The sequence below is a fragment of the Mesoplodon bidens genome (assembly GCF_964165515.1).
Source record: "Mesoplodon bidens genome assembly, chromosome: 3".
NCBI lineage: Eukaryota > Metazoa > Chordata > Mammalia > Artiodactyla > Ziphiidae > Mesoplodon > Mesoplodon bidens.
In genome coordinates this window covers 125,234,268-125,258,797 of record NC_138178.1, presented here as the reverse complement: position 1 = coordinate 125,258,797, position 24,530 = coordinate 125,234,268, and the positions used below count along the sequence as shown (strand labels likewise).

General features: G+C 34.7%; 1 protein-coding gene across 5 annotated transcripts in view; it reads left to right on the top strand.

The window, feature by feature from the left end:
* The window catches only part of MDGA2 (MAM domain containing glycosylphosphatidylinositol anchor 2), an 820,633-nt gene that overhangs the window by 706,554 nt on the left and 89,549 nt on the right, over window positions 1-24,530 (top strand). For all 5 annotated transcript variants that reach the window (XR_014015308.1, XM_081227678.1, XM_081227679.1 and 2 more), the window contains one exon: window positions 6,100-6,369. Coding sequence is in view for 4 of the 5 variants with exons in the window: in XM_081227678.1 (XP_081083804.1) it covers window positions 6,100-6,369 (270 nt within the window). In the remaining variant the exon portion in view is untranslated. The remainder of the gene's footprint in view (window positions 1-6,099; window positions 6,370-24,530) is intronic.

The following is a 24,530-nucleotide window of genomic DNA, read 5'->3' as shown; positions in this document are numbered from 1 at the left end:
GGACAAATTTGAGCTTCAGTTTTTAATGGCATAGCTGGGCAAGGGATGCAGAACTCCAAACCCAGGTGTTCCCTGGGAAAGTGTCTACCAATAGAAGTTGGAACTCAGAGGACTGTACCCACAGGGTAAGAGTAGAGCAGAAGTAAACCCAGTCTACACATTCCTACTCTCAAGGGAGTGCAAAGAACCTTGCCTTTGATGTGAGAAGGGTGGAGGTGATGTAGGAACCATTCTTGAAGTTATAATGACAAACCAGCTCTTATATATATGGATTTTTGACTCAAATTCATGTCACCCAGATGATTAAAATAAAACCTCAAGCAATGAACTTGGATTAATGTGATCCTAGACATTAATGCCAAGAGTTGTCTATGGACACAAATCTCTAGAGGAGGAAGCCATCATCTGAGGCATGAAGTATCCTCATAAATATTTTTTAAAGGATAATGAGTAGCACAGAGTTAAAATTAACCAAGAATACACAGGAACAAGGTACCCTGAGAGAAAACCAACAGAAAAGCCCTCTCAATACTATAATTGGAAATATCAGATGGTATAAAACAATTACTTTGTTTAAAGACAAGTGTTACTACCTTTGCAGGTAATGAGAAAGTATTAAAAGAGTGGTATAAAAGGTATACCAAAGAACTACACAGAGCATTTAGAAATGAAAACTACATTATTGTAAATAACACAATGCAGATTAAGCAGAGCTAAAGAAAGAATTAATGAACTGAATTAGCTCAGAGAATTTATTCATGCAAAAACCTCAAGAAATGGAAAAGTTGGAAGATAGGTTAACAGACATGGAAAACAGAATAAAAAGGATTATCAATTGAGAATAGAAAGAGAACAATACAGGTTTATTTGAAGAGCTAATGATGAGAATTTTCCAAAAATTTCCTAGATGACGGACACCAAAGTTAAATCAAGAGATTTAAGAAGCCCAGCAAATTGCAAACTATAAGTAAAAAGAAATCTATACCTACAAACATTATATTGAAGCTGTAGAACATCAAAGCAAAAAGATTTTGAAAGTAGCTGGAGGAAAAAAAGATGTTCACTTCAAAGTATGAGACTTTGAGCTTACTTTTCTACAGCAATAATGACCATCTGAAAACAATGGAATTATATCCTGTTGTGCTGAAAGAAAATAACTGCTAACCTATAATCCTATGTACAAGGAAAACATCTTTTAAGAATAAGGTTAAAGGCCCAGAGATAAATCCATGCACATATGGTCACCTTGTCTTTGATAAAGGAGGCAAGAATATACAGTGGAGAAAATACAGCCTCTTCAATAAGTGGTGCTGGGAAAACTGGACAGATACATGTAAAAGAATGAAAGTAGAACAATCCCTAACACCATACACAAAAATAAACTCAAAATGGATTAAAGACCTAAATGTAAGGCCATATGCTATAAAACTCTTAGAGGAAAACATAGGCAGAATGCTCTATGACATAAATCACAGGAAGATCCTTTTCGACCCACCTCCTACAGAAATGGAAATAAAAACAAAAATAAACAAATGGGACCTAACTAAACGCAAAAGCTTCTGCACAGCAAAGGAAACCATAAACAAGATGAAAAGACAACCCTCAGAATGGGAGAAAATATGTGCAATGAAGCAACTGACAAAGGATTAATCTCCAAAATTTACAAGCAGCTCATGCAGCTCAATATCAAAAAAACAAACAATCCAATCCAAAAATGGGCAGAAGACCTAAATAGACATTTCTCCAAAGAAGATATACAGATAGCCAACAAACACATGAAAGAATGTTCAACATCACTAATCATTAGAGAAATTCAAATCAAAACTACAATGAGGTCTCACCTCACACCGGTCAGAATGGCCATTATCAAAAAATCTGGAAACAATAAATGCTGGAGAGGGTGTGGAGAAAAGGGAACACTCTTGCTCTATTGGTGGGAATGTAAATTGATACAGCCACTATGGAGAACAGTATGGAGGTTCCTTAAAAAACTAAAATTAGAACTACCATACAACCCAGCAATCCCACTACTGGGCATATACCCTGACAAAACCATAATTCAAAAAGAGTCATGTACCACAATGTTCATTGCAGTTCTATTTAAAATAGCCAGGACATGGAAGCAACAGAAGTGTCCAGCAACAGATGAATGGATAAAGAAGATGTGGCACATACATACAATGGAATATTACTCAGCCATAAAAAAGAACGAAATTGAGATATTTGTAGTGAGGTGGATGGACCTAGAGTCTGTCATACAGGGTGAACTCAGTCAGAAAGGGAAAAAGAAATACCGTATACTAACCCATATATATGGAATCTAAAAAAAAAAAAAAATGGTCATGAAGAACCTAGGGGCAAAATGGGAATAACACACAGACCTACTAGGGAATGGACTTGAGGATATGGAGAGGGGCAAGGGTAAGCTGGGACAAAGTGAGAGAGTGGCATGGACATATGTACACTACCAAACGTAAAATAGATAGCTAGTGGGAAGCAGCCGCATAGCACAGGGAGATCAGCTCGGTGCTCTGTGACCACCTAGAGGGGTGGGATAGGGAGGGTGGGAGGGAGGGAGACACAAGAGGGAAGAGATATGGGGACATATGTATATGTATAACTGATTCACTTTGTTATAAAGCAGAAACTAACACACCATTGTAAAACAATTATACTCCACTAAAGATGTTAAAAAAAAAGAATGAGGTAAAATATATATTTTTTGAAAATCAACATCAGAAAGTCTACTAAAGATAATTCAATATGATATACTTTAGGCAAAAGGAAAGTGATCACAGATTTGGAAGGTCTGTGATGGAAGAAGGAATTAAGGGCAAATAAGCTAACATATATCTGGGTAATTTTAAAAAATAGTGCAAGTATAAAGTATGATAATGTCCAATAAATTTTTTTTAAATGAGGGAATTAAAGTTCATGACTCAGTAACATATGTCAGAACAGGAATAAAAGGAACAAACTGTTCTAAGATTCTTATTTTGTCTAAGAGGATGGTAAAGGTATTAACTGATGTTTTTGGATAACTTAAGTATGCATGTTGCATGCTGTAAGACAATCAATATAATAATAGAAACAGAGCAGTTAAGTTCCCAACTAGTAGCAGGAAAAGGGTTAGAATAATGATATAATCCATTAATACAAAGAAAACAAAGAAAGAAAGAACACAAACAGAAAGAATAAAATAAGAGGAAACACTTGTACCCAAATATATCAGTATATTAAACTGAAATGTTTACAGTGCTAAGTACTCTGAGTAAAAGAAAAAGATTGTCTGACTTTTTGGAAAGAATAGAATATAACAATGTGCTGTTTAAAAGAGGTGCTAGTAAAATATAAGGTTACTGAAAGTATAAAAGGATGTAAAAGACATAACGTAAATATTAACTAAATGAAAGCCAAGGTAACTATATTAATATGAGACAAAATAGAGTTTTAAATAATAAAACATTAATAGAGATAAAGGAGATATTTCACAAAGATAAAAGTTTCAAATCATCAATAACATAAAGCCGATTTAAATTTTTATGTAATGAATAGCATTGCCTCAAGATATGTAGAGCGAAAAGGAGACAGAACTACAAGAAGAAAATTTTTAAAAGCTACTACCCTTTTAGAAGAGTTCAACACTTTCTTCTAAATTAATCCAAGTAGAATAAATGGGGCGAAAAAAAAAAACCCTAACAACTATATAAATGATATGGACAACACAGTTATCAGACTTAACCCAGTAGATCCACATCACATCCCAAAACTACAGACTACTCCTTCTTTGCAAGCACAAACAGGATAATAATCGATCATATTCTGGGAGATAAAACAAGTTTTAACAAATTTCAGATGATTGAATATATATGAACTGTTTTCTCTGAATATGATTCAGTTAAGCACAAAATCAGAACAAAGAAAAAATAAAACATAACCATATGTTTGGAAATAAAGAAGCACTTGGGTGCACAAATTCAACATGTCCACCAAACTCCAAACTACTCCTCCTTTCTTCCCTGTCTTCATCACTCATACCCCTCTTGTCTAAGGCATGATTTATGGTCCCATGACATTGCCTTAGTTCAGGCCTTCTCTTTGAGTTTCCTCTCTTTGGGGTTCATGCTCCTCCTGTCTGCCACACTATGCCTTCTAAAAGATTGGTTTAATCATATAAAGCCTTTATTTAAAAAAATTTTAAAGACCCTCAGTACCAACAGGGTAAAATTCAAACTCCATAACATGACATTCAAGGATCCTTGATAGAGCCTCTGCTTTTCTTTTCATCTTTATTTCTTCCCAAGCCTTCATGCACCTTTTATGCATCAGTTATGCTATTCACTTATACTTCCCTAAACACCCTGTTCTCCCTGTCTCTTCCTTACCTTTGCACCTACTTACCCCTCTACCTGGGATGTTCTCTCTTACTATTCACCCACCTGACCATTTCCTATATATCCTGGGAGATACAATTCAAGTATACATTCCTTGCCTGGTCAATCCTCATAGTGTTATTCACTTCTTCACTTTCTACCCTAGAATTGTTTTTTGTACTTCAGTTTTTTAAATTAGCTATTTAAATATCTGCCTATTGTGTTAGACCATAAACTACATGCAGATAGGATTTTTTTCTTGTTCATTTCTTTTTCTATTCTTAGCACTTATATAAGGAGGGCTCACAAATTGAATTTATGAATAAAATTAAAATTCTTATGGTAGCTTAAACATATTTGTTGAAAGAAGCAAGAAGGGTCAGTCAATATGTTGGCTATGAGAAAGGAGAACAATATTATAAAAAGTAGAGGAATGACATGTAAAGAATATCAGATGGCACATTTGGTGTGGTAGTCCTAAAACCTTTTAGCATCCTGAAGGAAGGGCTTCCAGGTAGTGTTGTACAGCTTTTATACTGCACAACTAAAGAGGGTGCCATACACATCTAGTCAAGGATGTGATATTGTTGCCCAGAGCAATCCTGAGTGCAAAAAATTCTGAGTGGTCCCACACAATTTCCTTGATCAAATGAACCATGTCATTAGAGCCCAGGAAATAATTGTTATTTATTATGACAGTTGGGAGTCATCATTAAGAAAAGGACTATATTTTGCATACCCTAATGAGAGAAATGTGTAACACCTTTTGGAAATCTTCCTGTCAAAAACAAAAAGATTAGGTACCTAACGTAGCAAGTTTTGATTGTATGGGAAGAAACTCACAATTAAGCCAAACAAATGAGCCATTGCAGTGGCTTGAAATCCATATCCACCTGTGGTATAATTTGCAAAGTTTGCTTAAGGTTTATGCATGAATATTATGACTTGCAGTCAAATTCTTTCTGACCGAATAATTTAGAAAATAAATTTATATACTTGTGTTACCCATTTTATTAAATAATTGGTATCCAGAAGCCCAAGGACTGAGCCTCATATGGGATAATTAGAATTCACTGACTTGAACCAATGGCTTCATCTGCTTCAGAATTTCATGCTAGTGTGGATACTCTGCTTTTATACCCAGAACATCATTTGCTTGCTAACAATATAAACCAAACATACTTATGACATTTTTTTCTGGGAAGCAACTAGAAAGAAAAAATAAACTCTGCTTAGTTTCACCTGCAAATACTTTTTTAAAGCAGTGAGTCTTATTCATTGCCCACACTCAGGAATCACGTTTCCCTACCCAAGCTGAAATTCCCAGGCCTAAATATGTTCTCCACCCACCTCTTAATATTCCTTCCCGGGGCTTCCCTGTTGGCACAGTGGTTGAGAGTCCACCTGACAATGCAGGGGACACGGGTTAGTGCCCCGGTCCAGGAAGATCCCACATGCTGCGGAGAGGCTGGGCCTGTGAGTCATGGCCGCTGAGCCTGTGCATCCGGAGCCTGTACTCTGCAGCGGGAGAGGCCACAACAGTGAGAGGCCCGCGTACCGCAAAAAGAGGCCCCCACACACACACACACACACACAATATATATATATATATATATTCCTTCCCTGTTGCTAGATGTATTCTTAAAAATAGCTTCTCACAGTAAGAGTAGCCACTGGCTTATTGCAAACCACATATTTTATCTGTTTTAATATCTCTTTTCTACAGATCCTCCTGCTGTGGAACCAGCATTTCTGGAAATCCGGCAAGGACAAGACCGCAGTGTCACTATGAGCTGCAGGGTCCTGAGAGCCTATCCAATACGGGTGCTGACCTATGAGTGGCGCTTGGGAAACAAATTATTACGGATGGGTCAATTTGACTCTCAAGAATACACAGAGTACCCGGTGAAGAGTCTTTCCAACGAAAACTATGGGGTTTATAATTGTAGCATCATAAATGAAGCTGGAGCAGGGAGATGCAGCTTTCTTGTTACAGGTAAGATGCTGAATATTTTGCTTTTTTTTTTTTTTAGATCATGGGAGCTTAGGCTTATGTCAATATAAGAAGGAAAGCATTTTGCAGATCCATGGAGCATACCACGAACAGCTTGACTGTTCATATTTAGAGCTTCTACTCATTTATTTTCAAGGCAAGTCTATTTTAGTAGTTAAGATAGTTAATGTGCCTATAAAATTAGAAGTTTATGTGAATTCAAATAGAGTTGGTGATGAGGTTGGTTATGTTGAGTGTTTTAGTAATAAAGTAGCAAATCTTAACTAGCTTTATTTGGATCAAGTTGCAAATATAATACATGTTTTCTTTTGCAAGTTTAAAATCCCTTGCAATCCAATACCTGTTCTGGTTTTAATAGTAGAGAGTGCTTTCTTTCTTTTTCTTGTTTATTTATTTATTACCTCTTAATGTATGGTGAATCTTCATTTTGTCCCTGGCTTACCATAGGACCACAGATATTCAAAGGGAAATCAATATAATTGTATCTGGTATATAATGAATTAGAGAGAATTATCATTTTTGATATCATCTTTTAATGTATTTAAGGAAATATTAAATCATACATGTTTATTTAAATTATTTTGGTAATCTAAAGTAAATCTGTGTAATTTTGGGCTAGGGTTTAGGTATACATTAAAAGGATATACTCCTTTTCATTATTATTTTGTTCTAGATAAAATTAGTTGAAATGGTTATAGTGTTTATGCTACTAAAAGAAGAAACTGGACATTGTATGTTATCTGGAAAGCAATCATAAAAATCATGATTAAAATGTTTCAGAATTAATTAAATCTTGTTCATTAATAATATAAATTCTTATTAATAAGTTCTTACTCATAAGAGAACTCTCTAATATGGGTTGCCTTGAGACATTTTTGCGTCCTGAAATGGGATATTAGGTGGATAAAATACAATTGACTAACCAAAGAATATGAAGACATCCTCTCTGCTGGATCTTACCACCTCTTGGTTTTGCAATCTCTTTTATTAACATTCAGTTGAACTTAAGGTTTTTCTACTTTGATACTTAAAGTGAACTATTAAAACGAAATAAAAAATCCCTAGGACAATTACTTACATGGTGGTCCAATTTTTCTTCCTAGGAATATTTACAAGGGTAAGAGAATGTAATCTATTACTCTATGGGGTAATTTAAATGGCATGATATACTTTCATTCCTTATTTATATGTTATTATCCCAAGCAATAAGAATCCTTCAAAGGCAATTGTTTTTCACATATTGGTACAAATGGAGCACTTTACTTTCTTTCATTAACCCTCCAAAATAAAAATACTCCATAAAATTAACTAAACCCCTTTCTTCAATCTTTTTGGCTTTATACACATTCTGATTTTCTCTGGTGACACTGTTTTCTAACTTTGACTGGTTTAGACCATGCTGCCTCTGCAAGATTTTCATTTGTTCTCTATTATATGATCCAAATCCTATTTTTTGAGCTAGAAGACAAGCTGAGACCAGAATAAACACTAGCTCCATTCTCCCATTCCAGATCCATGGGGGGCAGTAAGTAGATTTCAGTAGTTGCAGGAAGGAATAAACCTGTTGTGGATCGCCCCATAGAGGGAGAGGAAACAGCCCCGTGCATTAATTTGTTTCCAGTGTGCATTTTTCAACCTCCAGGCCAACCTCATTGTTTCAAGATCTCCACATAAAATCTAATAAAGTTTTGAAGAGGAGAAAAAGAAATGATTGAATTCCAAATACAGTATAATTCAGGAAAATATATAAGGAAATCAATGATTCCATAGAATCAGACCTCTGGAAGAAACTTTGAAAGGCTATTTACTTTTCTACTAAAACATACCAGAATTAGTAGTAATCCTTATCAATTTCCCATAATTCAAAACTCTTTGAAGCTATGCAGAAGAGAACTAGAGAATATAATATATGCAAGGATTCATATATTTATTATGCATATGTTCTTTACCCACAAAGCAGACCTTTGAAGACAATTCTTTTTCCTTGAGGCCCAAATTAACTAAGAAACATTTAAATTTTCAAAGTTATAACTATTGTACCAAATTTAAGAATTTAAACTCTTCCACTTGCTTGTCCTAAATGTCCTGAAAGTGGACTTGATCTGACTGCACATCAAAATGTACAGAATTGAACCAAAAGGCAATGGCAGCCCTCATGTCTATATGTATTCCAGCTCCCGGGAAAGCTCAAAAGTTCGGACGTGTTTTCTTCATTTATATCATGAGTATGCAATGTGTGTGGGTGTTTGGGGGTAGGAGAGTGGGGTTGTGTTTACCAAGAATTCAGAGGGGCTGTGAGAATATTTTCCTGGAAAGGAAAAGTAGATAGTAAGCAAAGGTATTTGGGAAGAGTGACCAACCTAGCTTGTTGTGCACTGTCCATATTAGAGAATATTAGCTATAATACTACAAAATACTGTGTACTTTCATTTATTTTATTTACTAGTATTGTTATAGTGAAGTTAAGCCTAGTTTTTTTGTGTTTTAAGCCTTTGTGAACTATGGCAGGAACACGAACACCATTTATCAATTTTTCTGTGGGAGAATTTTTACAAGTTCTATAAATAAACGTGACATATTAATTTATTATAATAAGTCCACTTGTAAATGCGTAATTCCAAGTATATATGTATAAATACATAGACATAAGTATTTCTATATTAATAAATAGTTTTGTACTGTTTAGCAGATCACTCAACTGGAACATGGATTTCACTTTATCACAGGTTCAAATGCTCCAAATTAACATTTGGAAAAAATGTTTTTAAAGACTTCAAAACATCCAAGCACATTCATTACATTACAGATACGAGTGAATAACATCCTAGGTTAGATCCTAGCACACAGCTTGATCCAGAAAAGAAAACCAGTAAATCTGGGATGATGGAATAGATAGAGGGATGACCAAGAGTAAATGATTAAATGGAAGTAATCTTACTGAAAATTATTTTTAATGGGAAAAAAATCAGGGTGAAAGAGTAGTTCAAGTTGAAAATAAGTAGTGGGTTGAATAGTATCCCCCAAGAAGGTAAATCCATGTCCTAATCCCCAAACCCTGTGAATATCACTTTATGTGGCAATACATGATTAAATTAAGGATTTTGAGAGAAGGAGCTTATCCTGGATCAAGTAAGGTTAGTGAAAGATTTAATGTCCTTATGGTTGCATGATAGAGGGCCCTAGCATTTTGCTGGTTTTGGGGTGAAGGCCACTTTCATGTCTTAGAATATTTCTGCAGGTCCTAGAGATCACCTGTAATTCCTTGTCACATGTGCTTTTCCAATGTGGCTGCTTAATTCATCAAGCCATGAGGAAGAATCTCTAGCTCTAGTCTGTTAAGATGGAATCTTATATAACATAACCTAATTACTTAAGGAACATCTCATCTCAGTTTTTTCCCACCCTCCATGGGAGAGAATTATATACAAAGACATTAATAACAGAGGTAGAAATCACTGGAGTCACCTTAGGTTCAGTCTGCCACATGTATCAACATTACCTGCTGCTAGGAGTACTTTTAAATACAACCTACATATGAAACTGTTTTATCTATGGCAATAGTTAAAGAAATTCCTCATAGTTTAATCCCTTTCAATAAACATGGCAAATAGGGTTTTACAAATAAAAATTTGCCTGTGACTGTTGCTTTCACCTCTAATTTGGAAGTATTTGTACTGGGATTGTGCATCCTCTACTTTTCTTTTGATATATTACAACATTCAGATTGACATTTTGGAACTACTCTTTTCTCCGTATTCAGCACCAGCAGATCAGACACATAACCAAAATTAGACAGATCCTAGAGAACAAATAAAGCAAGAGTGAGACATTTTTATGAAAGGGAGTACATGCTCTCACTCAGTGAATGTAAAGAAATTCAGAATGACTGAGAACTGTGATATGCCTAAGACAGGCTGTTGGATTACTCTAGCATTACTTAGTTCTAAAGAATGAAAAGGATGAAATAACAACCAAGTCAAATTTGACTCCAAATCAAAATGTTTTATTCTTGTTTTCTAAACTCAGATTGAGTTATGTAGTAACCAGATAGAAAATGTATTTTATTCTCTGGCAATGCATATATTTGTGCTATTCACCTGGATACTTGTTTGTTATGAGTGTCTAAACATGAACATCATAAAACTGTAGAAAAATCATTTAGAACTATCAGAAGTAAGAGCAAATGAACTAATGAAAAATATCTAATAAAATTCCCTGTGATAACTCTAAAAGGCAAAAAACTTCAATGTCAAATATTTTTCAGAGCCAAAATTCTGTTAAATTTATTAGAATTTTACTTATGATGATAACAGATAGACTAATGGATCCCAGTGTTTCAGCCAGCCTTATGAATTACAGTTATGTTAAAACTATAGAGCAGAAAATGCATTATATGTCCTAACAACTCTTGATGTATTCTGTGGTGTACAAAGTGACTCCACTTGTATTCTTTTCATTCAAACAATTCTGCTATGGGTGTAGAAGAAGCAATATACCCTTGTATGACAGGTAAGCTAATAGAGGCTAAGGAAACCAAAAGTAAAATGTATATCTTCTGACTGTAAATTCAAGCTCTTTTTGACACACCTCAGTAACTCTTTTATTAGTGGTTCTAAAGGAATTTTTGGATAATTAAGCTAGAAAAAATGTAGATGAGTCCATGCTGAACCTAAAAAAGTAGAAATAAAAATGTAAATATTAATTAAGGAAGTTAATACTATGACTTAGCAAAAACTTTCCGAAAAAATTTACTTTAATATTGAATCTAATTTATACAATATTTAGAGTTGGAGCAGAAAGGGTTGATTAGAGGAAGGCTTATAGGAGTTTGTGTTGATTCCATCCTAGTCCTTACCTGAGGATTGGGATGCATAGATAAGGTGAAACTGTTGAGGCTTAGCACACTCTTCTATATCAGGTTCAGAGCAGAAAACTGACAGTAGAGTTCAAGCAGTGATGGAGAAAGCTAGAATTTTCAGCTTAGCAAAATAAGATATACCTTCTTAAAATTCCGAACATCCTGCTTAGATATCAGAATGATTAAGCCTTAGGAGTCAGGACCTTGTTTGAAAATAAAGGCTTATTCTAGATACTCCCAAACAAAGGCTAACACCAAGCCCCGATAAGATTCATGGGGAGGTAGAATTTGGAAGTAGAGTTCCACCAATTTGTAAGAGCAAGTCTCTACATTCTCCATACATCTCACCCTAATAAAATGTAAAAAGGCAGAATACAAAAGTTTGAGGTGATTAGCAGGTAGCTGAATTACCTACTAGAATAAACATCGACACTGTTTTGAGGAAGAGAGCATAGTCCAGTTATCTATAATATATTATATAATATGTATTATACATTACAATGTAATAATGTAGTGATAATTACTAACAATGCTCAATAAATAATAAAAATTACCTGACATGCAAGGAAAATAGGAAAGTGTTACTCTTAGTCAAGAATAACAGTGGTCATGGGACTTCTCTGGTGGTGCAGTGGTTAAGAATCCTCCTGCCAATGCAGGGGACATGGGTTCAAGCCCTGGTCTGGGAAGATCCCACATGCCGCAGAGCAGCTAAGCCCATGCGCCACAACTACTGAGCCTGCACTCTAGAGCCCGAGAGCCACAATTACTGAGGTCGTGTGCCACAACTACTGAAGCCCATATGCCTAGAGCCCATGTTCCGCAACAAGAGAAGCCACCGAAATGAGAAGCCCATGCACTGCAACGAAGAGTAACCCCTGCTTGCTGCAACTAGAGAAAGCCCATGCACAGCAAAAAAGACCCAATGCAGCCAAAAATAAATAATATAAATTTTAAAAATAAACTAAAAAAAAAAAGAGAATAACAGTGGTCTTTTAAAAACTAACCCTGAGGGCTTCCCTGGTGGCGCAGTGGTTGAGAGTCCGTCTGCCGATGCAGGGGACACGGGTTCGTGCCCCGATCCGGGAAGATCCCACATGCCACAGAGCAGCTGGGCCCGTGAGCCATGGCTGCTGAGGCTGCATGTCCGGAGCCTGTGCTCCACAACGGGAGAGGCCACAACAGTGAGAGGCCCGCATACTGAAAAAAAAAAAAAAAAAACTAACCCTGAGACGGCCCAGATGTTGGATATAGCAAAGCCTAGCTATTATAATAATTTCAAAGTATTAAAGGAAAATATGTTCAAAGATTTAAAGATAAATGCAGTATTTATGAGCAAATGCATAAGAAATTTCAGCAGAGGGAAAAAATCCTTTAAAAATAACCAAATGCAAATACTATAACTAAAACGGTATAATAACTGGAATGAAAAAATTACCTAGTTGGAATGAACAACATATTGGAAACGGTAGAAGGGTCAGTGAAATTGAAGACAAATTGAAAGAGCTGAGACAATCTGCTAGATAGAAAAAAGATTGAAGACTAAAGAAAAGAGACCTAAGGACCTGGAGGATAATGAAAAATGGCCTCACATAATTGCAATTGAAGTTCCAGACATTCTAGTAAAGAATGAGAATGGGACCAAAAAAGAAAAAAAAAAGTTTTTCAAACCCACAGATCCAATCATATCATGGAACACAAACCAAGAAAAAATAAAAATAAATTCACACCTAGGCACATCATAATCAAATTGCAGAAAACCAAAGACAGGAAGTTTTCAAAGCAGCCAGAATAAAAATGATATTGTGATGATATGCATGACAGGTACCTTCTCATTAGAAGCAATGTGAGCTAGAAGACAATGACACATCTTTAAATCTTTAAACATCTTTAAAATACTGTCAGTTAATAATTTTATTTCCAGTGAAAATGTGCTTTAAAATAGGGCCAAACAAATATATTTTTCAGGAAAATGAAAGCTGGAGAATTAGTAGTCAGTAAAACTGTACTACACAATATGCCAAAAGATATTCTTCATATTAAAGGAAAAAGTTATCAGTGGAAACCAGGATCTACAAAAAGAAATAAAGAATCTTTTCTCATATGTTTTCTTCTGTGAGTTTTATGTTTTCAGATCTTATATTCAAATCTTTAACCCATTATGAGTTAAATTTTGTGTATGGTGAAAGACACGGGTCCAATTTCATTCTCTTAAATGTGGATATCTAGTTTTTTCAACATGATTTCTTAAAGAGACTATCCTTTCTCCGTTGTGTATTCTCGGTACCTTTGAAGATCAGTTGACCATATATGAGTGAGTTTATTTCTGGGCTCTTAACATACACACCTACACACCCACACATGCACACAAGGAAACTTTTGGAGGTGATGGATATATTTATTACCTGGATTGTGGTGATAGTAACAGGAGGTATACGTATGTCTAAATTTACTAAATTGTATTATATTAATTATATTCACTTTTTTTGTATACCAATTATACCTCAATAAACATGGGGAAAAATGGAATGAAGATGATCAGATCCAGTAAATAGGTGGGTAAAGCTAAGATTTTTTGTAACTTCCCTAATAAACAGCTGTACAAACAATGGTCAGCAAATTACAGCTTGGGGACCAGCCAACAGTTTTTATAGATAAAGGTTAATTGCAACATAGTTTTCTTCACTTGCTTATGTACTGTCTGTGGCTCCATTCATGCTACAACAGGAGAAGTGAGTAGTTGTAATAGCAACCACATGGCTCATAAACCTAAAATATTGGGTTGGGCCAAAAGTTCATTCACAGTTTTCCGTAAGATGTTACTGAAAAACCCAAACAAACTTTTGGGCCAACCCAATATTTACCTCCAGCCCTTTGAGGAAAAGTCTGTCAATCCTTGGTTTGAAGCAAAAATAATAACATTATAAGTTAGGGTTTATAACATATCACAAACCAAAATGTTACAGCAATAGCACAAATGATGGAATTAATTTGAGTTGTATTGTTCCAAATTTATAACATTTGTGAAGTAGGAACTGAGAAGCAAATAGAGACCTCAGAGAAGCATGAAATGTGAAGTGTGATATATTAAGTGATACAATATTGACTCTAAATTGAATCAGTAAGTTAAAGTTGCATAGTTTTTGCCATACAGAAACTTCTAAAAAGTTTTTAAAAAGTGGTGCATTGCTGCAATGAACATTGTGGTACATGTCTCTTTTTGAATTATGGTTTTCTCAGGGTATATGCCCAGTAGTGGGATTGCTGGGTCATATGGTAGTTCTATTTTTAGTTTTTTAAGGAATCTCCATACTGTTCTCCATAGTGGCTGTATCAATTTACATTCCCATCAACAGTGCAAGAGGATTCCCTCTTCTCCACACCCTCTCCAGCATTTATTGTTTGTGGATTTTTGGATGATGGCAGCACTATTTACAATCACCAGGACATGGAAGCAACCTAAGTGTCCATCGACAGATGAATGGATAAAGAAGATGTGGCACATATACACAATGGAATATTACTCAGCCATAAAAAGAAACAAAATTGAGTTATTTGTAGTTAGGTGGATGGACCTAGAGTGTGTCATACAGAGTGAAGTAAGTCAGAAAGGGAAAAACAAATACCATATCCTAACACATGTATATGGAATCTAAAAAAAAACAACAAAAATAACTGGTTATGAAGAACCTAGGGACAGGATGGGAATAATGACACAGACCTACTAGAGAATGGACTTGAGTACACGGGGAGGGGGAAGGGTAAGCTGGGACAAAGTGAGAGAGTGGCATGGACTTATATATACTACCAAATGTAAAATAGATAGCTAGTGGGAAGCAGCCACATAGCACGGGGAGATCAGCTCAGTGCTTTGTGACCACCTAGAGGGGTGGGATATGGAGGGTGGGAGGGAGGAAGACACAAGAGGGAGGAGATATGGGGATATCTGTATTTGTATAGCTGATTCACTTTGTTATAAAGCAGAAACTAACACACCACTGTAAAGCAATTATACTCCAATAAAGATGTTTAAATAAATATCAAAAAAATGGTGCATTGAAGAAACTAAAATACATTCCAATTTACTCAAAATATCAGAGGAAAAGATAACAGGTGAACAACAACAACAAAAACACTGAAGGGACGATGAAAACAATGAGCAAGATGATAGACTTTAACCCAATTATATTAATAATGACATGAAATGTAAATGAACTTAATACTTCAGTTGTCAGAAATCATTGGACTGGATTTTTAAAAAAACAACAAAAAGCAAACTATCTACAAGGTAGACACTGCTATCTACAAGAAACACATGTTAAATACAAGGACACAAAGAAGCTGAAAGGACAAGATGGAGGAATACATAACATGCAAAGAACACATAAGAAAGCTGACATGGCTACATTATTGCTAGACAAAATAGACTTCCAGACAGAAAATTTTAAGAGTTAAAGAGGGATGTTTAATAATAGTAAAAGAGGAATTTATAGGGAAGATTATACAGATATAAATATGTGTGCACCTAATAATAGAGCTTCAAAATTCATAAATAAAGAAGTGCCAGGAGGAATAATCTACTCATAATTACACTAAAGGTTTTAACATCCATCTATGAATAATTTATAGAGTATGTACCCAGAAAATCACTAATGTTTTAGAAGATCTGAACCATACTACAAGCAAACTAAATTAATTGATATTTATAGATTATCATACCCAAAGTTGTAAACTACACATTGTTACATGTGCACATGAAATACTCACCAAGATAGATAATATGCTGATCAAACATTTTCCTTCTAAAATTGGGAGCAAAACAAAAATACCCACTCTCATTAGTCACAAATATTGTACTACAGGTCCTTACCACTACAATAACACAAGGAAAGTAAATAACATGCATAAAAATCAGAAAGGAAGAAACAAAGTTACTTCTAGTCACAGATTATGTCATTGTTTTTGAAGAGAATGCTAAAGTATCTATGATAAAATCTACTTGAATTAAGATAACTTAGCAAGAGCATAGGGTATGAAATTAGTATGTAAAATCAATCATATTTTTGTATAATAGCTACAAAAATTTGAAACTGAAGGGTAAAAAATACCATTTCCAGTGACATCAAAGTGTAAATAAATTTAATAAAATATGCACAAGACATACACTGAAAAATATTAAAAAATTGCTGAGGGAAATGAACCAAAATAAATGGAGAAATATACCAAGTTCATATTTTGGAAGAATCAATATTGTTTTCATACTTATTGTCTCTGAATTGATCTACAGATTCACTGCAATCCCAACAAAATACCCAGCATGGTTATTTTTGGTTTTGTTTCTATAGAAATTGAAGAGCTGACTTTAGATTTTATTTGGAAAGCTAAGGCTTAACAATAGCTAGACCTATGTGGAAGGGGAAAAAGAACAAAGTTGGAGGACTCACACTACCCTGTTCCAAGTCTTACTGTAAAGTCACAATAATCAAGATAGTGTGGTTTTTGTATAAATATAAACACATGGTTCATTGAAACAGGATAAAGGATCCAGGAATAGACCTCTAAGGTCACAGAGATGATACACATATGGTCAAATGAGTTTTTCAAAGTCACCAGCATAATCCATTAGGAAATGATAGTCTTCTGAATAAATTGTGCTAGAAGAACTGGATATTCATATTAAAAAAAAAACCTTAAACAATACCTCACATTACGCACAAGATTAATTTATAATTGATTGTAGATGTAAATATAAAAAACTAAAATTGTAAAATTCTAGGAGAAAACTCAGGAGAAAATCTAGGCAAATTTTGAATAGAAAGTAAATCCAAAAAATCACCAGTCATTTAAAAATAATACAAATAATAATACAAGCATAATTAAAACTGCAGTCTTCCTGCTCCTCAAAAGACCTCATTAAAAAAGGAAAAAGCTTCCACATATAAGCAATATCATATGACATTTGTCTTTCTCTGTCTGTCTTCACTCAGTATGACAATCTCTAGGTCCATCCATGTTACTGCAAATAGCATTATTTTGTCCTTTTGTATGGCTGAGTAATATTCCACTGTACATATGTACTACTGTATAGCACAGGGAACTCTACTCAATACTCTTTAACGACCTATGTAGGAAAAGAATCTTAAGCAGAGTGGATATATGTATGTGTATAACTGATTCACTGTGCTATACACCTGAAACTAATACAACATTGTAAATCGAATACACTCCAATAAAAATTTTTTTAAAAAAATTATTGGTCTAAAGAAGCAAAAAAAAAGGGAAAAAGGAAAAAGCAAGCCAGAGGCTAGAAAAGGAATTTGAAATACATGTTTGTGACAAAGTGTTTGTATCCAGAGTATATAATTCGTAAAATTCAATAATAAGACAAATGGTCCAAATAAAATTGGCAAGAGACTTGAATATACATTGCACAAAATAGCATCCAATTGACCAGTATTTGTATTAAAACTGGTAGCCATCATTTGTTATCAGAGAAATGAAATTTAAAACACAATGAGTTAGAACTACACACACATTATAATGACAAAAGTTAAAAAGACTGACAACAGCAAATGTAGGTGAGGATATATAGTCACTGAAATTATCACGCATTCTTGCTGGGAGTGTAGAATGGGATTTCTGTTTTGAAAATGGCTTGTCTCTCAAAAACTTAAATATTTACTTACCAAGTGATCCAGCAATTCCACTCCTAGATGATTATTCAACAGAAATGAAAATGTATGTCTATACAGAGATTTATATACAAACTTTAATAGCAGCATTATTTGTAATAGTGTCTGACTAGAAACAACACAAATATTCATCAACAGGTGGCTGAATAAACAACTTGTGATCTAATCTACTCATGCAGTGGAATTTTACTCAGTCATAAAAGTGGAGAGAACTACTGATACAATACATGAATGAATGGATTTCAAAAACAATTATATTGAATAAACACAACTAGCCACAGAAAGTGCATACTTTATGATTCCATTTATATGAATTGCCTGAACACGCAAAGCTAATCTTTAGTAATAGAAATTATATTCTTTGGCTGGGGCTGAGGGTGAGTTGATTGATTACAAAGGAGTAGGAGGTAACTTTCTGCAGTGATGGAAATCTCCTATATCTTGATTGGCGATTACATAGTAATATATATTTTTCTAGACTCAGTGAAATCTGCACTTAAAATGTGTGCATTTTATTGTATGTAAATTATACCTCAAGTATTACTGAAAAGTGGATGATACTTGCCAAATAAGATAGGGTTGGGAATAGGAGGTGTTTCATAATATGAATGGCATTGTTCGATTTACTATTGTCATGTATATACTTTTTCTAATACATATTGTGTTAATTTTTTAAACATTTGGTTGTTCCTCGAGAATCGTTTGTTCCTTTTTCTTCCCCTAACCTCTAAATTACTTTCCTTTAGGAGGAGACAATAAACTGGTTATCTTCACAGTAGTTCCCCTCCCCAAGATAACCACTACCATCTTTGACCAACTGTATCTCTTACTTTAAGAGATAGTGACTGTTACATTAAGAATACTGAATGACCCAATATATTGGTAACAAAGGTCATGTATACAAATGAAATCAGAAGGATATGAATCAAGTTTTGGAGAATTACCATTTTGTAAGCAAGACCATCACTGCTGGGTAGAATAAAGGGAAGACAGAGATATCAGCATAACAGGGTAGGACACAGTATTCCAAAACTATTGCTCACAGCTTCCTTATGTTATTTTGGGCAGGCATTAGATCCAGTTTTTAGAGGATAAGAAATGGTTCGAAATCACAGTTTCTCCTGAGAGAAAAGAATTTTTATAATATTCTCTGACACCAGAAAAGAATAAAGCAAAGAAACCCAAATGTAGAAGTCCACACATATGTATGTGAATATTATATGTTTAGTATTTCTATCCTTAAGAGTCTGTTTAGCACTTAGTGCAATGCAGTTGGATTTTTTCAGTAGATATTGGGTGGTAATAAAATAAATCTGTGAAAGAATCAAAGGACTTTTTAGTTCAGTGGAATCAAAGCCATATCCCAAACCTCCAAGTGTCTATTTAAGCACTTGGCCTTTGTCCATCACCCTGAAGGGATGATTAATGGATGAGAACAGTGCAAAACTTGTTCCAAAGACATGCCAGGAACCAGACTTAAGATGGTCAGGTGAGAGATTCCACAGATAATTGCCCATAACTTGATATGTTGTCTTTTCTCAAGGGATATTTTGTGACATAGCAGTAAGTTGAGAAAGTTGATAGAGGTTTTCTTTTTATAAATTCTTTTTGAATTTCAGACCAGAGGATATAACCAAAGTCTTATAATTTTACATTACTTATGTAAGTGTTACTTAAGAAATCACTTTCTTTCGTCGTTCTAATGAACTTTGTCTATTTCTAAAGCACTGATCAAAATGACAGTTGCTAGTAGCCTCAGCATCTAACTGCAGGCAGATACTTGCTTTGCAGTCAGATCCAGACCAGTGCTTCTTAGCAATACAATAAGAACAGTTATTTGTGCTTTAATCTTTTTCTTGCTCTAGGAGCCATATTCACAGATCTTTTGGTTATTCTTAGAGAGTCACAGTTATTCAGTTTCAATGACTGGTTTCCTTTATTCACATCTAAATCCACTTTATTAATTCAAGTTATATGTTTTGGAGAAAATAAATGTTCCTTGAAGATAAACAGCATACCTTCTGGGCTCCTCTCCAACTCACTTGAACACCTCTTACTCCCTGCCTCAATGATATTCCACACTTTCATATTCAGCAGTGGACCACCCACATGTGTGGCAGCGGTGCTTGCCAGGAAGTTAATGTGCTTCCTAAGTACACCATTGAACAGTCAGTCCTCTCGGCCTGAGCGCTGCTGGGTCAGTTCATCCAGCCATTCCCCCTCCGTGTACACCCCCCAACCAGTGGTCCTTCAAAGGAACCCAAGGCTTTTAGACACTTTGGAACTTTTCAGTTTTTAGGGAATGTAAAGCTTTAGGAAAGACTGAATTGTTTGCAGCTTATTATATATTCATTATTTCTGAGTTAAATGCTTAACAAGTACATGTAGTTCTCATTCTAGAGATTTAGTCAATCCTCTTCTTTATAAATTCCTGACTTGATAATACTTTCAGATAACGATATAATATGGCAAATCTGGTTGACTCCCAAGGGTAAGTTGTAGTTTAAGTTTCCATACTCACAATGGGCAGAGTAGGGAAGTAGGGATCCTTGTTAGATTACTGGAAGTAGCATCTTATCAGGAAATCTACCAGCCTGTACAGTCTTTGTGTGTGAATTAGGAAAAAGGTGCCCCTTTCTTCAAGCAGTTGTAACTCCCATACCAGGGCACAAGTGGTTGCAACAGAAACAGAGCCTGGATTTCAGCCCTTCTCACCCCTTTAGCCAGTCACGCGCGGTAGAGAGCAACCCTATCCAAAGACGTTGGGTGTTAGAATAAAAAGGGCTTCCGATGTGGATTCAGAATGCAGCTTTGTTACTCCACAGCTGCTTACTATAGGGCAATTTGTTTAAGATCGCTAATCTTCACTTTCATCTTTCACAAAAGGAAAATGGTAAGAATATTCTCATCCTGCAGGGGATTGTGAATATTAAGAAACACGATGTATGCAAGTGGTTAGCATGGTGCCGGGCAAATAACAAAAATTAACCACATAAGTGCCTTTAATAATCTTATTTTTGTCTAGGAGAGATCAAGCATCAATTCTTCTTTAAGCCAAAAAGAACTGTTTTATTCCCTAGATTAAGCTTTCTCCTAATGTCACAATTAGAATATTTTCTGTGTACAGGTAAAACAATGCAAGCAGGCTTACAAAGAGGAAGACCCCAGAGGAAAGCATTTCGTGAGAATTTTATGAGAAGTTGTATATCTACAGACATATATACATGCTATATGAAAAGAAAAATCCAAACTGAACAAAAATAAATTGAATCTCTAATATTGCATTGTCTTTGGGGTTTTTCCCTTGTTTGGGCATATTCTATTTCAAATTTGAACACTGGTATGTTTTTCACATACTGTTTCTGTTACATAATTCAGATTTAAATAAAATTTTCCCACACTGTACACAACCTCAAGGGAGAATTTCTCTGACTGTCCCTTTGATGGAAGCTGGAATAAGAAAGAAAGGGCAGGAAAGCCTAAAGTGACTGGCTTTTGAATTATATGTGAGACATCTTTTGAGGATTCCTAGAAAAAGGAAAGGAAAAGTTTTGAAGTCTTATAAAAATGTGGGCCCTAGTAAATAAGCAGAGATTTTGGTTATTCCATATCTTGACTCATAAGTATCCATGTATATTTGAGGGGGATGCATATAGCATTTCTGTTTCCTTTCTGGGCCATATAAGAATTAGCAATTGAGTTTATGAATAAATGGTTGCTAGTTACTTCAGTGATTTGGTGTTCTAGCAGCATTTCTTAGGCGTGGGATGTATAGGACAGGCGAGGGGAAATGGTCAGAGAACAGGGATGTACTCACTATTTTTATAAAACAGTGCACTTGCTACAAAATAAATTTGTGCTTAGCCCAGGAACTGGACACCATGTATATTTAATCATTTTCTGTTTCTGAATCTGCTTCTGTCTTGTGAAATTTAATGATCTATAGAATTTCTTCTGCCACCTCAATTGTCTGTGCTTCCCATGCCAGCACATACATACATATTATAGAGTTGGCTCATTAACAAGCATAGTTATGATATATGAAAGAAATGGCATAACTCTTGAAAGGATAGCAAAAGAGCATCACAGAATCAGCCTAGAGCCATGATTGTGACATAGCCAAATGTGGTACTCCAGATAGCTACTCCAACCTTGGCTTCCCTCACCAATGATGGGAAAGCTTGGTGTGTGCTTGCCTCACCCACTGACAGTTGACATGTACCATGTATTAATGAAATGTTTTTCTAAAATATAAAATGAAACAAAATAGTTTTGTATTCTTCTGCCTTGGGAGTATTTGCTGCAATATTTCTGAAAAGAGAGATTTCTAATAATTTCATTTTATCCTAACATTCCTGAAATCAAATACATTGTGGAAGGTAGGGATGATCAGACCCTCTCAGTCTGAAGGCCAGCTTCCTTTGCATATTTAGGTAAATGGTGTAACCTCTCTTCCTTCTCACAAAATATTCATTTGGATCTTTTTGAGGGATGATCTGCAGATCAGACAAGGACAGTAGTCTGCATTATTTCATTAATTATGATATTCATATTAACTTTCCAGATTTGCAATTCAAGCCAAGTAATATCCCTCTGCATATTTGCCCTTCCAACTTCTGTGAAGACTAAAAGAAGTTAATATTTGTGGAAGTACTTTTTAACTGTAAATTCCTATATAAATTTAAGATACAGTTTTCCTCTCTCAAGATTTTTCTTGCTTCATGAGTTCATGGTTGTAGTGGTAAATTATAATAGAATAACTTTTAACAGCAATCCTAGACATACAATTCTGGTAGGTGTCTCAAATACTTGACAGAATAGTAGTGAGCAAAGGCCCTTGGGCCAACTCTATTTTGTACAAGGGGGTAATTGAAGTACAGAATTTAAGAGCTGCCTTTTCTTCTTTCTCTCAAGTCAACCATCTTTATTCCCAGAGGAACTCTCCAGATTATTTTTCTTTAGAACATGTGGTTTTTAATACACATAACACTTACTTAGATATTTCCCAGTAAGATATCAATTGATTTATAATTTTTATTTCTAAACTTTCTCTAAACCCTTAGCAGTTTCCTATTTGCATGCCTAATGTGAAAGCTAATTGTTTCATCAAATCCAAATCATCTTTTAAATTTTTTGGACCAGATCATAATCTAAGCCAATTTTGGAAAAAAAAAACCCTCATATTATTCATATTTAACGTCATTTTTGGCAAAGTACATTCAGGGTTTTAGAGTAAAAGGGTTATTCATTTAAGTTAAAATGTTATCTGGTAAGTGCATGCATTTATTTTATATTACCCAAGACAACCATATATATTTAGTGCATAAGCCAGTAACTACTTTGCATAAATATTTTGTTTTCTAGGCTGATGCCAAAAAGGCGTCAGAGGTTACTCAATTGTGGTGAACTAGTGCTTCATTGAAGTTTTAAAAAAATAAATAGGAACTCATTTAAATTTGTCTAGTTTAGTTTTTAAATTGCTTCAAGTTCCTGTGCTTTTAAACAGTAACAATGGAACCAAACTATGGCACTCTTCCTAGAGAATTTTATTTTACTTTTTTTTTTCTTTACGGGAGAAGGTACAGTGTGAGGTTAATGTTTATTAAATACTTATTACTTCCCCAGTGCTATCATAGGTATTTTATATAGACTATGTCAAATAATTTAAATAGAATAAATTTTATATTTTCATCCATTGGGATCTCCAGAGATATCTTTTTAACCTAACTACTTCATAAATAATTATTATTTTTGAGAGCCAAAAAACCTAACCTTACCAGGAACAAATGAATCTATCATTATTTGCTGACTATACTATATTCATTAACTCTTTATTCTATTAGATAAAGAATCTTGACTTTATATGGTAGATCCCTACTCAAATAAAATCATGCACCCTTTTGAGAAGCATCTTAAATTGGGGGAGAATTTTTACAGTGGGAAACATATCACATTAGCTTCCAACTGAGATGGATATATGTGGCTTGAGCATTTAGTGATTTGTTAAAATGAACCCTTTTCTTGCAAGAATTGCCAAGCCATATTACTTCTGAAAATCCTACCTGATTGCCTACCTATTGCAGTCTGAGTGATTTGTTTCCTAATAACCAAGGGCAGGATTCTTGGTAAGTTATACAGTCTTTGCGCCTGATCATCATTTCAGTTTCTACTTCCTAACAAATACGCCTGGAGACCATATTCTTTGGTCTTATTTTAATGGCCTCTGCCTTCCTAGAGATTAAGGAAAAGGCTAAATTATTAATATATGAAGATGATTTTAGGAGAGCGTATAAAATTGGATCTTGTGCTCATTCCACGTTTCAAGAAATGAGGTAAAAATGATATTTTAATTTAGACAATTTGAACTCATTATAGTTAAATAATTTTCCGAGTAGGTATTTCTATAAACATATTTACTCTAAATCATTTAGGAAGTATCTGTAAAGGAAAATTGAATTATATGATAGGATATTATATTCAAGTGAACTTATTGAAGCAAACTGTGAAAAGACTAAGTTTTGCACACAAGTCTTAAGTATCTTCTTTTAATGTTTTTTTGTTAATTAGAAAAAAAGCATTGGTATCTCTGTAAT